The 16,702-nt window shown below is 35.0% G+C and overlaps 1 protein-coding gene across 3 annotated transcripts in view; it reads left to right on the forward strand.

Annotated features, from left to right (window-relative positions):
- Window positions 1-6: 6 nt before the first annotated feature.
- The window catches only part of GSK3B (glycogen synthase kinase 3 beta), a 246,289-nt gene continuing 229,593 nt past the window's right edge, over window positions 7-16,702 (forward strand). For all 3 annotated transcript variants that reach the window (XM_044670080.1, XM_044670079.1, XM_044670078.1), the window contains exon 1: window positions 7-671. In XM_044670080.1, coding sequence (XP_044526015.1) covers window positions 584-671 — 88 coding nt within the window. In that variant the 5' untranslated portion in view covers window positions 7-583. The remainder of the gene's footprint in view (window positions 672-16,702) is intronic.

Consider the following 16,702-nt stretch of genomic DNA (forward strand, 5'->3'; position numbering starts at 1 on the left):
GCCGAGCCGAGCGCTCCCTCCGCCCGTCGGCCGGATCCCGCCGCCGCCCGATCCGCAGCATTTCCAGTCGCATCACCGAGCCACCCTCCCTGCCTCCCTTCTTCCTTCCCCCTTCCCATCCCCCTTTCTCTTCAAGCAAGAGACTCGTGATCCCTCCGCCGCTTCCCTTCTTCATTGACTCAAAAAAAAAAATCCCCGAGGAGGAAAAAAATAATATTCAAAGTACTGAAATTCCAATCAAGTAAATTTCCCCCTCTTTTCCCTCCCCCTCCGTTTTACCTGATATTTTTCAGGTTTTTCTCCCTTCCCCTTCCGAAGGTGAGGGGGGAGAAGAATTGTATTTTTTCCCAGCCCCAAATCATCTATATATAAAAAATCCATATTTCATCCGTCTCGAAGGATAATCTAAATCGATCGTTTGGTTTTATATAGCTACATAAAAGAAGTGAAAAGCCAAGAAGGAAAAAAAATTTTTTTTTGTGTGTGTGTGTGTGAGCTTAATGCTGCATTTGTCATTAACTTACACCCCAAAATAAAACAAAAGGAAGAAAAGGAGGAAGAAGGTGATCGGGAAAGAGAGATCATGTCAGGGCGGCCCAGAACCACCTCCTTTGCAGAGAGCTGCAAACCAGTGCAGCAGCCTTCAGCTTTTGGCAGCATGAAAGTTAGCAGTGAGTATTGATTTTTTTTTTTTACACCCTACCACCTTCCCTTTTAAAATAAAGACCTTGAAATGCCAGAATTAGAAAAGATACTGGAAACCCAAAATTCCACTGCCTGTGTAATGGAAAAAGGTGAAAGTAGTCGCTCTTCAAAGATGAAGCACCTCCCTCTCCTCCTTCCGTACCTCCACCCCCCACCCCCCACCGCCTCATTAACCTTGAATTGACAGAATGTGATTTTTATTTGGATGTTTTAGTTGGCAAGTTTCTTTTCTTCTATCTAGCATGACTCCTAATATTTTTAGGAATAGTATTCCTAATCATCTGCTTAAAGAATCCATAATAAATTAGAGATCTAAGTAATCAATCATCTTTATGAGGGTGGAAAAATAAGATTTCTTTCCCAAACCAAAACAAGATGTACAAACTGAAGCATGGATGCCTTTTTTTATATGAGAAGGGACGTTTAGGAAGCTCAGACTTAAGTATGGTTGTCTTGGCTTTATGCTTTTAATAAAGACATGTTTAACACTTACCTTTTGGATGTGTAAAATAATCGCTTGTACTCCGGAGTGTCAGCTTGGACCATGATCAGGTTTTAAATTTGGAGTTGAATAATTTCTGCCTTAAAAATAAGGGGCTTGTGGCAGCACACTATACAACAGCAGTGCTGCATATGTTGTAAGTTGATTAATTGGTTTTAATATGTCATCCCTATGTCTTTTAGTTAGTGACGTTAGAAATTGAGTAGTTATTGAGGTTTGTGTTTTAATTTAAAAGTTCCACATTTCAGTTTTTTAGTGATTTAGGATTTTAATGTCAATTTCAACATGCTATCCTATACTTCAGTTGTTGCTGACTAAAACTATTATTGTCATTCATTTGGAGGGGTACTGTGGTAGATGGCTTTATTAAAGTCCTGAATTAAAGTGTATTTTTAAAGGACTATTTAAAATGTCTGTATTGTGATTTCTTTTCGAATCTGAAAGAAAGCTTTTTTGTTATACCTTTACAAAGGCTGATACCACTATTGGACTGGCAGATATAGCAGTTATTATAAATTAACTAGTAATTATCAGAAATTGGTTTTCTTGGAGGATTTTTTTAACTGCATTTGGAGCTTTGAGGAGATCACAGTACTGAGTAGTTTGAATTGTTTTCTTTTATATCTTCTAGAGCAGAGATTAATATGTTAAAAGTATTTGAATGTAGATAATTATCAAACTGTCTTAATCCATTTCTTGGCACCAAAAATTCGTGGTTTATTGCTGTTGGTGCTTTATATCCAACAATTTCAGTTCATCTTCATTCATGTTCTTTGAAAATGCATAATGCATTGGAACAATGTTAATAGCAGTGTCAATTTTTTTATTTTACTGAGACGCATTTCTAGAATATGACCAATTGAAATCTCATTATTCCTGAAGTGAGATGCAGTAAGAAAGGGATGAAGTAAGGTTTGATTAAATTTCCTTTCTATTCTTGAGTCAAAGACTGCTCTGATAGCCTTCTAGAAAGAATAGAAATTTTAGTACAGTTTACTTTTTTGAAAAAATTGGTTAAGTTGCTTATCTTTACAATATGGTATTCTATTTAACCCTTATGTTGACATCAGGGTTTGGGACCATACTAGACCATACTGACTGGACCTCTTTTTTTTTTTTTTTTTTTTTTAGACCCTTAACTTCGGTGTATTGTCTCATAGGTGGAAGAGTGATAAGGGTGGGCAATGGGGGTCAAGTGACTTGCCCAGGGTCACACAGTTGGGAAGTGGCTGAGGCCGGGTTTGAAACTAGGACCTCCTGTCTCTAGGCCTGACTCTCACTCCACTGAGCTACCCAGCTGCCCCTGGACCTCTTTTTGATGTAAGATTAAAGGTAGGGACTGGGAAATTTTTTATTTTGGAAAATAAGGCTTTCTATTTTGTATTTTTGTTCATTAACCAAATAAAATTAAAGGGGTGAGGAAAGAAGCAAACTGTGCATCACTCCAGGGAAGGTCAAACCATCTAAGTACATTATGGGTCAGATGAGATGAATATTTAAAATTCTGCTGTAATCTTCAGCTGTGATGAAGCAAGTCTTAAAATAGTGTAGGAATCTCTCCTAAGTTGTTGGGATATGTGTTTTTCATAGTAGAAATATGGTGTAATAGTTCAATGAGACTTTTTAATAAATTCATTAGCCAAATCTCAAGACAGCAAAATTACTGTTTGGCTTAATTTCAACTAAGACTTCAAACTTTCTGTTTTGTCGAAAGAATATATTTTCTTTTAAAGTGACTGCATTTGACATATCTGACATATCTACCAAGAACAACATTGCTAAATTAGCACATGTTTATTATGTTTACATTTTGCTAACTGTTAGATTAGTATAATATAGTAAATTGGATCTGTAACTTCATTTTGCTGGTATGAAAAAACATTTACTTAGTGGAAATTTAATGTCAAAAATTAAAGCATGCCTCTGACTTTAAATTTAAGGATATTTTGGAGGAAATGAGGATAAACATTTCATCAATATTTATTATGCTGCTTGCTCAGATAGTCCTTTTTTGGGGGAGGGGGAAACAGACATAAAACTATTAAAACTGCTAGATAATATAATAAAATTGAATGTTTGGGTGCCAAGGGGATTTAAAATGAAGGAATGGTCAAAGGAAGAATTAATTAATCAGAGAAAACTGTCTGAAAAAGGTAAATTTCAAATAAGAATTTGAAGGCAGAGGAGTGGATTGAGATCGGCCAAGTGTAACTGAAACAACAGAGTATTTGAGGTCTGAAGATTTGGTTTTCATCCTCAGTCCTGAGGCTTTATTAGCTATATGACTGTCAAATTTTGAATATCTCTGAGCCTCAGTTTACTACTGTATAACATGAGAATAATACTGATGCTACTTACATCTTGAGATTGTTGTGAAAAAGAAAAGAATTTTTGCAAATGAAACTTTAGAAAGGTTTGAAGTATAGAAAAGAGTATTGGGAGAATTAGAATGATTAAAGAACAAAGGTAGGAATTAATGTGTTACTTCATAGAGTGTATGACTTGATTCATGGAAATTGACTACAAAGAGATGAGGGAGGAAAGCCACAATTTATCGCTATTTTTTATTTGATAGGCTAGCTTCTGCAAATTATATCAAATTGGCATGTAGAACAGGGAATGTTAATGTTTGAAGGAGCTAAATATGACAGTTATCTTTAGAATGGATTAGTGGCATGAGATGGGGAAATGAATTGTAAAGTGGATATGGTGGCAGTAGAAATGGAAAGCAAAAAAACAAATTGAAGAGAACTAGCAAGCTGTCAAGACCCACCCTGCATGAGAATCTGTGTGTATGTAAAGGGTTTGAAGGTAAAAACAACAGAATATGAAGGAATTTGAAGTTGTAATATTAGGGATAGAAAAGAAGGGCTATCTGAAAGAAGTTGACAGATTAAGATTATCCCAAGGTTTCACTAGGTAATTTACTAGCCTTGGCATCTAAATTTCTAAGCCGTTTTATGACCTTTTCAAACCTTTTAACAACTTAGAATAGAGCTTGCTCAAGACTTGAAAGTAGTAAATTTGTACTTTACAGTGTGACATAGAGGAGAGGGAGTTGGCCTTAAAGTCAGGAAGACCTGGGTTCAAGTTCCATTTGTGAAACATTGGTGCTGTGACTCTAGTCTTTGTAGTGGTTCAAGCAACTCTCTAGGACCTTAAGTTGCAGAGCAAGTTTTGATCTATATTATTAAGAAGTTTCCTCCATGGTAGATTCCTATCCTAATTAAATTACTGGTCCTGTCAAAATAAATTAGAATTTACATAGTCTTATTTTCATAATTGTAAGAACTCTATGTAAAATTTCTAAATGACTTAAAAAGTTGCTGAGCTGAACAGTGGCTATTAGAAATAATGATCAAAATCACTTCCTAATAGATAGGGATTTTTAATGTATTCTGTTCTGATGATAGGCAGTCACTGAAATGTTCTTCCTTTTGATTAATGAATTTATGTTGTTATGGCTCATCAGAGATGAGGAGGTAGATTACAGGTATAGAATGAGGTATATATTTTCAAATCCAGCAAATATATTGCTTTATTTTGCTCTTTACTTAATTGTTACAAGAGAAGATTTTATTTTGGTGGTGGAAGAGTTATTGGAAAATATGAGTTAGAGTATGAAAAAAAGAACCAATAAAACATTAAAAATAACTCAAATACTGAGGGAGAACTTTAACGATTGAAAAAAATGGCAGTTTGTGTCATGAGTAAAGAAGGTAGCAGCAAAAACCAGAAGTATGTTTTATTGAAGATTTCTAGCAAATACTGGATACCTTGCTCATTTCTTTTTGTTGGGTATTCTTATGAGGAAAACCAGGGAAAGTGACTTAAATATTAAATGTAGGTATAAATTCTTTTAAAGGTGTTTTCCACAATAAATAATAATAGATAGGCAACTCCTAAAATTATAGGATTTAGAGTTAGAAGGAGTTTCAGGGAATATCTGGTCCATCTCTTTATTCTACAAAGGAGAAAACTGGTGTCTTGCTATTTGAAATTAATTCTCCAAGGGTGCATGTTATTAGGGAGCAGAGCCAAGATTTGAACCTAGCTCTTCTAAATTCAAATTGATCACCCCTTCTGTTGTGTACATAATGTATATGTTGCCTCAAAATTCTTGATTTGTTATGAATGAATTGACTTCTTTGCTTTCAATTGTATCTTCTGAAAGTGTTATCAGATATTAAAATTAAGAAAGCCATATCCTTCCTTCTAAATATCTACTTTCTAAAAGCAGCTTAGGCTAGATCTATAGAATGACCATTTTTAAATGGTGAAATAATTTTAGCAAACTGGCCAGGATTTATATCTTACAGGATTTGATAAGAGGAAAAGTCATAAAAAGAAAGTCACTTAGTATCTCTGATTTCTCAAATAATATTCTCTAATATAGTAAATAGTCTAGACTAATAATTGAAACAGACTGGGGTGTTAGGCAATATTGTAATAAAAAGATTGCATTGCTTCCTAAATAGCTCCTCTGTTGCTAGATCTTGCTTAATCTATTGTTATCTTTATGACATTTGTAAAGGTCATTAGAATTTACCCAGCTCTTGATTACTAATGTTAATATCAAATGGTAACAATGTATATCTGAAATAAAATTATTACTGGACTTAATTTTAGTAATCGTCTTTCCTTTACTTCTCCCAACAACTTTCACCTTTGTTACCACAAAATTGAATTCCAGCTTTAGCTTCTGTTTCTGTTGGCCCATATGGTAGAAGCTCTAATAGTTTAGTACCCAAAGGGAAGCGAAAAGTAGGATGATTATGGAATCATGTAATCATTTTTCTGTCTACTAAATTTTCTAAGTATTTTTCTTTAATTTTTTTCTTTTTGATCTCTTTTCTTGTCAGCAAACATTTATGAAGTGCCTACTAATTTGCTAGACGCTGTGGTTAGCTAGGATACAAAAGAAGGCAGACAGTTGCTGCTTTCAAGGAATTTGCAGTCTGATGGGGAAGGCTACATGCATACAACTAGCTTCAAGCAAGCTTATACAGAGAATAGCTTGGAGATAATCAGTAGAAGAAAGTTGCCAGGATTAAGGGAGATTGAGAAAAGTTTCCTGTAGATGTGATTTTAGCTGGGATTTTTGAAGGGAGCCAGGGAAGCCAAGAGAAGTAAATTAGAAGGAAGAGAGTTCCAGGCTCAGGTAGGCAGTGACAGTGCCTATAGAGTATGGATATGAGTGTCTTGTATGAGGAGCAGCAAGGAAACCAGTGTCATTGGAATGACGAGTAAGTTGGGGGATGAAAAGAATGGCAAGACACGTGGGATTCAAGTTATGGCTTTGTAAAGCCAAAGGATTTTATATTTGATCTTTGAGGTGATAGGGAGCCATTGGAATTTATTATGGGGACTGAGAAGAAGGGTAACTTATTTGATACTGTGCTTTAGTAAGATAACTGGCAGCTGAATGGAAGATGAACTGGATTGGGGAGAGTCTTGAGGCAGGTAGACCCCACCAGCAGGAAGACTGTTAAAATAGTTCAGATCAGAGGTGATAAAGGCCTTACCCCCATGTGATGGCAGTGTCAGAGGAGAGAAGGGGGCACATGAGAGATGTTAAAAAGGTGGAAATAATGGGGCTAGGGAACAGATTTAATTTGGAGGATGATTGAGATAATAATAATGATGATGACTGAATTTCTTTCACAATCCCTTTCCCTTCCAAAGAACCCTCTAATACAACAAATGATTTTTATGGGGAAAAAAAAAAAAGCAAAATTGATCCATTCATTGAAAAAATCTGAATCCTTTCAGATACAGTATTCTATACAAATATACTTCTCATCTCACAGAGGAGTGGGTTGGGAGTGTCTTCTATCTTTTCCTTGCAGCCTTGCTTGTTCTTTGTAATTTTGCAACATTAACTTTTCATTGTTTTTGTGGTGGTGGTTCTTTCCATTTACATTGTTGACTTTGCATACATTGTTTTCATCTTGGCTCTGCTTATTCAATTGTGCATCAGTTTTTGGAGATTTTAACCTGCTTGTTTGTATTCATCAAATTCTTTCTTATAGCACAATATTCCTTTAAATTCACGTACTACAACTTTAGCCTTTTTCCAATTGATGGGCATCTACTTTGTTACTATTTCTTTGTTATACTATGAAAAGTGCTGCTATAAATGTTTTGATGTATATAAAGACTTTTCTTTTTATGTCCTTGGGTTATATACTTAGTAGTAGAATATCTGTGTCAAAGGCTATAGACATTTTATTCTATTTGCACAGGAATCAAAGAATTCTGGTCTTGGAGGGACCTGTAGTCATGTAGTTTAGCCCATTCTTGATGAATCCATGTTAGATTTTCAGTAAAAGGGAAATCACTTCCTCCTGAGGTAACCTATTCTAACCTATTCTATTTTGGGACAGCTGTGTTAGAATTCCATTCCACTTCCCATTCCCCTTATATCCAGTTGAAATTTGCCTTTGTAATTTTTACCCATTGCTCTTCTATTTGCTCCTTCTGGGGCCAAGCAAAATGAGGGAAAGAATTGAGAATTGGTGTGTTATAATGGATTGAAGGCTTGACTTGAAGTTAGCTATATACATACACATACATATACGTTTAACACTTTGTAAACTTAAAAGTGTTACATAAATGTCAGTTATTCTATATAACTGCACATACATAGCTACATAGCTGTCTTCAAGTATCTTCAAGTATCTATATAACTGCACAGATACTTGAAGATACTTGAAGACAGCTATCATTTCCCTTTCTTAGCATTTCTTCAAACAAAACTTTTCTCTTTCATTTACCTGATCATATAGTATGGCTTTTATTTCTCCCATTATCCTGGGCACACTCCTGAAATGTGCTTCAGTTTGGCAGTGTCTTTAAAATGTGGCATTCAACATAGAGGTAAGGAAAAGTTGCAAATGAGACATTTATTTTTATTTAGGCTTCCATATAGAACTTAAAGAACATCAACATGATTCCTGGAGAGCTCAAGCTCATTCTGTAAACCTCATCCTCCTCCTTCAGCAATGACAGTATGTCAGCCTACAACCATTGTCTCCCTATCCTTGAAACAATTTGAACTTCACATATGAGCTCCTGCTTCAGAAGGAAGCAGTAAACCTGGGAAATCAAGAGATGTAGATGCCAGATAGGGAGCCCTTTTACCTGTTCGGGGTTTTCTAAGGAAGTTATGGTTTGACCTGTTTGAACTAAGACTATGAAACATGATTTTGATATTATTAGTATCATATTTCCAATTTTGTTATTAGGTATCAGTGGAATTGAGAGAGATTGGCAAAGGGGAAAATGTATCATATGGCCTGCTTTAGCTGTTATTGATGTGACCAATTTGACTTCCAGAATACTTTTTAATAAAGAAAAATCGCCATGAGGAAATGAACTTTTACAGCAACATTTAGCATCATCACTTTTTAAAGTTCTTGCTTCTTGAGCCACATTGGTAAACAGTACAATTTCAGAATTAGAAATATTTATGGTTCATTGTTTAAGTTAGTCATCATTTTAATGGTTTAATATGTATAAATTACAAGATTTTTTTTCATTCCTATAATGAGATAGTTAGGGATAACTTCTGGAAAATGGGGTTAGATAATAAGTCTATTTCTTTTGTAAACATTTCCTAGAATTTTGTTAGAGCATTGTCATCATACACCTAAATATGCTAATCTTAATCTGTTGTTTGTTTGCTAGGTATAAGGATATGAGTTCTTTAGGAAATATTTTCCTTACATTTATTTTCGTTTTGTCTGGAACACAGAGCTTTGTTAAAAAGGTGGGCGCAACTCATGCTGAATTAGGGAAAAGCATTGCCTAAATATATCAAAATCTGATCATAGATTTAGTGCTTAAGGTCATTTAGTTTAGCGTCTTTTCATTTTTCAGATGTGGAAACTGAAGCCCCAATAAGTTAAACAAGCTAGATACCTAATGTCACACAGGTAGAAATGGCAAAAAGTTAGGAGGAGGAAGAAATACAGAAATTGTGAAGAATTTAAAAAAATTTTATTTTTAATTGCTTTCCTTGATGTTTTCTTTTTATAATATTTAGAATGAGGCAGTTAACTCCTTGGTGAACTAAATATGCCATTATAGAAATATAGAGGGTGGGCAAGTATGGATTTTAATAAAAACTAAATAAAAGCAAAAAATACCCTGTTTCTTTAGTGACATAAAATCATTTCTATATTCTAAGTGAATTGAATGTAATATTGTAAATAAATTACAGGAAGTTAAGAACAGTGGAAACTAAAATGAGTATTCATTTTGAGGGGAATACTGTAATAGAGTATTATAGGGATAAAAAACTGGCCTCAGAACCAGAGAAATCTGGGTTCTTGTCTTGTAACTTTAAGCTGTGTGACTCTGGGCAGCTCATTTTACTTCTCAAAACTCTTAAGTATTTTTTTAAGATTATAATTTGAAGAACAGTTGCTTATTCTAATTTGTAGAGAGGCTTAGCTCAACTAGCAGTCCTGACTGATAAAATAACACACCTATTTAAAAGAAATAGCAAATGTGAAGAATTCAGAAAGTGGATGTTGAATTGTTGTAAAATGCTATCATTCTGAGTTTGGTAGTTTGCTGGCTTGTTTTGTTTAACTTTTTGCCTTTTACAGAAAGGTTCTGATGGGGTTTTATTAGGAAAATAAAAAACAAAATATCAGAAAATTAAAAAATGCCAAAAATTTATAAGTATTTAACAGAATATTACTATGAGCAGTAATAAAATTTGGATTTATCTGAATTGTTTACTAATATGGTTACCATGCATACTAAAGCATAATGGAATTATTCAATCTGGTTACCTACATTCAAATTATATGTAAGAAGAATCCTTACTTTCCTATAGGATAGGCTTTTTCATTTCACTTGTTGCAGGATTATTTTACATTTAGTGATGCTTTTAGAAATTTCAACTAAATTCTTTGTATTCAAAAATTTGTACTTGATACTGATTAAGGAGGTTGTCAGAATTAATGTTACAAATAGTTTGCTATTTTTGTGTTTTCTTGCTATTTCAAATAACCATTTTAAGAATATGAATTATTTTGGGATTTCATTAAACACTTCATAAGAGGTCCATTGAAGAGGAAAAGTGCTTTTTCTAGTGCAAGAAGAAAAGGTATATATGGTTTGTGTTTTGTAAAATATCCAGCTAGACTATTGATTTCTTTGAAATTCAAATTTGATGTTCTTTAAGGCAAAACATATATTCATACCCTCTGGGTCCTATTGGACTGAGATTTTCTAAAATAGCCAGCCATTGTTTAGGACTGATTTTTTTTCTTTTAAGAACCCATGTTCTTACTTTGGAGTGCAAAATGTATTTTGCCTCCTCTCCAAAATTTATTAGCAAATTCCATGAAGACATTTTTGCGTGGAATTTAAATTAAGTTTGATAAGAATTTATTGGATGTCTAGAATTAGGAGTTCTTGATTAGGCCAAGAATTAAGAATTAAAATTCTTAAGCACTTACAGCAGAAGACTTACAAAGTCTTTTTACTAAAGTTAAGGCATTTGTCATAAACCTTCTAGGCTTTCTTTCAGAGCCTTTTAATTCTTTACATTCAATTCTAATAAGCTTTGATCTGGTTTCCTAGCTCACTATAAGTTTAGAGGGAGAAGAGAACTGCTTTTGGAAAGAATAGTGATAGTGGAGAGTGACAGTGAGCCTCCGAGCAAGGAAGAAGACAGAGCTTAGAAATTAGACAGCACAGTGTTTTGTTTTGTTTTTTATAATTTTTTTTATTTTAAACCCTTAACTTCTGTGTATTGACTTATAGGTGGAAGAGTGGTAAGGGTAGGCAATGGGGGTCAAGTGACTTGCCCAGGGTCACACAGCTGGGAAGTGTCTGAGGCTGGATTTGAACCTAGGACCTCCTGTCTCTAGGCCTGGCTCTCAATCCACTGAGCTACCCAGCTGCCCCCTCAGCACAGTGTTTTTAAGGACACAAAACTCAGTATCTTAGGTCTTTTTAGAGAAAGGGGAATAAGCATTTATATAGCTTCTACTGTTTTCCAAGCACTGTGCTAAATGCTTTTTAAACATTTTATCTCATTTGATCCTCAGAGCAATCCTGTTTGGTAGGTGCTATTATTATCCCCATTTTACAGTTGAGGAAATTGAGGCAAACAGGTACCCAAGGTAACATAGCCATTAAGTGTCTGAGGCTAACTTTGAAATACAATCTTAATCACTTCAGGCCCAGTGCTTCATCCACTGAGCCCGGATTTGCCTCTCATGAGACTTGCAAAAGCATTATTGTACCATTTACAACATTTATAGTGATAACTTCTTGATGATTCAAAGTTATGTTAACTACAACCTGTTTAAGAGAGTAAAGAAGTATGTCATTTCTAAAGGAAGATTTCTGTGAGGAAAATGATAAAAAAGTGTTCCTCATTTACCAAATCACAAATCTTGCACATATTTGCAAGTTATATATATTTTTTTGATGCCTTAAGGGCCAAATACATCCTCAGTTATTTGGGGAATTTATTCCCTAAGAGATCTGGGTATCTGACATTTAGTGTAATTTTACTCGGAATTGGACATGCCTCTTCATCATATGTTTATCACTAAAGCATGAGAGATTGAGAACTGGATTATGTCTTACTAGCCAAGCTCTAGTTGAGTTAACAGAACAGATAACATGATCATATTTCTCTCAGTGGGCCACCCAGAGTATTTTTCCTAGATCTCTTAAAATAAAAATAGTGTAAACTTTTATACTACTTTTATAGCTTACGAATCTTATTCTTTATGACTCTGTGAGAGCCGTATCATACCAAAATAAAAAAATCACAAAAACAAGCATTTATTAAGCACCTACTTTGTACCAGGCACTATGCAAGGTACTGGGATACAAAGACAGAAGCAAGGCAAAACATTTCCCTTAGGTAGTGTCCATATTACCACAGAGGACAAACATGTCCCATATACAAATTAGATATAAAGTAATATTTGAAGGGGAATGCATTACTAGCTGGAGATGGGGAGGTAATCAGGAAAGACCTTCCTTAAACTTTGCAGATGAGGAAATTTAGGCATTTGCAGATGATCACATGACTTGTAGATGACAGAACTTTTTGTTTGATTTTACGATCTTTTGACTACATCACATGTTTTCTCCACTATCCCACTATTCCTTCTCCATTTTAAAGATTTGGAATTTCTTTTGTATAGGTATACATTTCAGAACCCTCCAAGTCCAGTTATAACAAATATGGCTATTTGATTTCCAAATCCACAGAAAATTAGACTCCTCAAGAGGTAAAGGAACTGCTTCACTGACAATAGCACAAAATGACAGCTAAGCAACAAAGGAGAAAGACAAACTTTTGGCTATTCTTTCAAGTTATGAAAGAACCAGCTTCCTCTTATCCACAGTGATTTATCCATTCACTCAATAGATTTATTGAATTTATTTAGTGCATGTGCTATATTTGGTATACCATTTTCTTAACACCCTGCCTAATTGTAATTCCTAGATCTCATCCTTTTCTTGTGTCTTTCCTAGTATTTATTGCCCTTCCATTCAATAGTCTTAATTTTTTTGTAGTGTGTTTAAAAAAGTTTAAAAGTTTAGAAAACTAGATGAGCCAGAATTTAGGAATATCTTGAAGGACCAAACTGCATCAGTTGAGTACATTTCTTTTAATCCATAAAAAAAAAGAAAATAGTAGGATGAAAAATTTTAATTTTAAAGTTAAACTTCAATTGATGTACGTAATTCTTCCAGTGTTAATTCATGTCGTTTTAAGCTTTTGTTTTTTTGGTTTTTGTTTGGACCTATGGTTTCAGTAATGTAGTGTATTTCCCATTAGGGGAACTCTCAGTTCATAAATTGTAGTTACAGTTGCTGGCTAGTCTTCATTGACCAAAAGAAACTTTTCTTATGACTCTGATAATGAAATCATGATAATTCTGATTATCAACTTAGGGAGTCAACTTTATGATTTATTTGACACATCACAGTCTTAGCCTACTGAAGTAATCTAGAAGGCTTTAATTGGCTTTTAAAAATACCCTTTAAGACAGAAGAACAGTAAGCACTAGTCATTGGGGTTAAGTGATTTGTCCAGGGTCTTACTGCTACAAAGTATCTTGAGGCTAGATTTGATAGAAGGTCTTACTGACTCCAGATCTGGTCCTCTATCCACTGTGCTACTAGCTGCCTTTTAATTCTTTTTTCAAACTACTTATTTCTGTGAATCAGGATTCCCAGCCCTCTTCTTAAAACTAAAGCAAGAAACAAACTTGAGGCTGAACATGATTGACATATCATCTCCCCCTCTCTCTCAAATCTCACTCTTAAAATCATATTAAGAATAAAATATTGCAAAAAACAATCAAGGATCTCACTAAAGCTTTACCTTATGTACTGAATTAAGTTTTTGTTATGAAAAATTAATCTTTTATGTATATTTGCTTTCATGGTGAATAGGGGGAACAGAAGTGTTTACTGAAAGTGAGATGGGATAGGGCCTGAAAATGTTGGGAAATCTTGACAGATGAACCTCTGTTCATTACAAAGCCCTGTTATTGGTGTATGGCAGGATTGGATTAGTCTTGCCAGAATTATGTATGATGAAAGGATTTGAAGCTGGAAATTTAAACACATAAAAGTGAAATTGTTTGCCCAGTGTTGGATAGGTATAACTAGCAAAGCCAGTGTTTGAACCCAGAGTCTTTGACTAAATCTTGGTCTTTTTCTACTGTTGCTTGTAGCCTATTGAATTGAATTTCCTAGATTTCAAGAAAAAAATAGAACTTACGAAAATGATATGTGGGGTAAGAGAATTGTGATTATTTGTATTACTGGAAGATTCTTCAGTGTATAGAATAACGTATTAAAGGGCTCAGCTAAATAATGAGCAACCTTAGTTCCTTTAAAGCTTGATACAGTTTATAAAAATTAAGGAGGCATACTAGCCTCCATAACTGGCCAGAGTTCTAAGATTCCTCAATTTTTTTTGAGCATTTCTGTATAACATAGGTTGAATGACTGTATTGTAACTTTCTGTGGACATTGTTGTCCAACTGTTGTTTTTTTGACTCTGTGGTGCCATTTAGAGTTTTGACAAAGATACTGGAGTGGTTTGCCATTTCCTTTTTTAGTTCATTTTACAAATGAGGAAACTGAGGCAAACAGGATTAAAGTGACTTTGCCCAGTGTCTCACAGTTATTAAGGGTCTCAGGCCAGATTTGAACTCAGGAAGATGTCTTTTCACTGAGCCACCTAGCTACCTATATGGACGTAGTACTCAGTAAATTCTTACTGAACTATTTAAACTTAGCATATGACCCTTCTTTATTTCATTGTTCAGGAATGATTTGAGACAGTGATGGTGAACCTTTTAGAGGAGTGCCAGGCCCCAGCCCCAGCCCCTTCACCAAGCACCAGGCACACTCTTGCCACATCTTATCCCACACAGGGGAAGGAGGAAGCACTCTCATTGGACTGTTCGGTGGAGGGGTGGGTGAAGTGAGGAATGTCCTCAATGAATGTAGAGAAGCGGAAGGGAGTAGTCCAAGTTCTCTGCTTCCCTCCAACTCTGCTACCTGTGAGTTGCCTACCTTACCCACTGTGGGCTCCCATTGGGCTGCTGGGTAGAGGGGTGGGGGATATGAAAAAATGCCTTTGGTGTGGTAGAGAAGGGGAGGAGAGCAGCTCTGCCCGAGTTCCCCTACCTTTCTAATAATGAACTTGGGGAGGGGTGGGGAGGGGGAGTGGCCAAGTGCCCACAGAGAGTGCTCTTTGTGCTATCTTTGGCACCTGTGCTATATTTGGTACCCATGCTATAGGTTCACCATCACTAATTTAAGCATTCCCTCACTCTCAAATGAAAGGCAGTATGGCAGTACCATCACAGAGTCATCTGGGGACTTGGGTGAAATATCAAACAGCCAAATTTATATAGTAGTTGCCTCAGGAGGAAAGCCTTCTTTTGATGCAAACTAACAAACATTATAGGGGTCTTGGTATTTCTTGCATTATTCTGTGTTGGCAGAAAAAATTAACATTTGATTGTATCACCTAATGGCCTAAAGCAACTCTTGAAAATCTAGAAATCCACAGTTGATAATGATTTTTCAGTATTTGATGATAGAATCCTGGCTAAGATTTCAGTAGCAAGATTCCATAGCAGTTATTATACTCAATTCTCTTGCTTTGTTTTGTGATAATTTTAATGATGTTTGAATTTCAGATTTCTTCTTTTTATTTTAAAGAATTTGTGTGGATTTCTTAAAAAGATTGATTTGACACTGGACACTGGTTCTGTTTCTAAGTTCTGTTGACTTAAAGATTGGAACAAGGTTTGAAGACTATGATTTTCTACAGAAGTTTCCTAGAATGATCAGAAATATTGCAGCCATTTTCGGGAAATTTTTTCTTTGTGCAGAGTTGCTGAGAAGTATTGCTAATATCTCTGCTGTGCTTCAAGTATTCTGTGAATTGCAAAAAAAATTAAACTAAATTAGATGGCATCAGCTAACTGCACTTTCACCATGTACATAATTGTCTAGTACTAGCTAACACCAGGAAAAGTAAGATTTTAGTTCATATTGGTACTTCTGGATGGTAGGCTCTGAAAGAGCAGGTGTGATGTCCTAATTCTAATGCTATCTTTCTTCCTTTTTTTTTTAAACCTTTATCTTCCGTCTTGAAGTCAATACTGTGTATTGGCTCCAAGGCAGAAGAGTGGTAAGGCTAGGCAATGGGGGTCAAGTGACTTGCCCAGGGTCACACAGCTGGAAAGTGTCTGAGGTCAGATTTGAACCTAGGACCTCCCATCTCTAGGCCTGGCTCTCAATCCACTGAGCTACCCAGCTGCCCCCTGCTATCTTTATTTCTTAAGGAAACTAAGTTTGTGACATCTTATTTATCATTCTGGATTACTTTGATCATTTCAGGTCAAAATTGTATAAATCTAAACAGTGATAGAATATTTTATGCTCTGTTTAGATGGACAGTGGGGCTTATTATTACACTTCTGCAGAAGCATATGCTGTTAATCATCTTTTTGATTATTAGAATCTAATCCCATGTGGTCTGACATTTCCCTCCCTCATAACACAGTACCTTTTATTGTCTTTTGTCAGCTTCTCATTGACTTGTTAAAAGTTACTGTTGCCATACTTTGGGCCTGATCATGTTAGGGACTGTTTCATTTTTTTCTTTGTATTCCTAGTTCTTTAATAATGATTTGTACAGACTTTGATGATTAATAAATGTCAGTTGAATTAAATTGAGACTTTATAGTTTTTGTTATTTATCATGCTAAATGATAATAAATTGGTAAATTAATGATAATAAAATGATAATAAATGTTTTAGTCATCAGGTGATCATTAATTATTATAGGCATTGAAAAAATTTTAAAAATGTGTCTCTTGAATTTGAAAAAATTAAAAATCTTAACACAAGATATTGTCTATTAAAGCCCAAGCTTGATAGTGTGTGTGTGTGTGTGTGTGTGTGTGAGAGAGA

The sequence above is a fragment of the Gracilinanus agilis genome, chromosome 3 (genome assembly GCF_016433145.1).
Source record: "Gracilinanus agilis isolate LMUSP501 chromosome 3, AgileGrace, whole genome shotgun sequence".
In the NCBI taxonomy this organism is placed as follows: Eukaryota; Metazoa; Chordata; class Mammalia; order Didelphimorphia; family Didelphidae; genus Gracilinanus; species Gracilinanus agilis.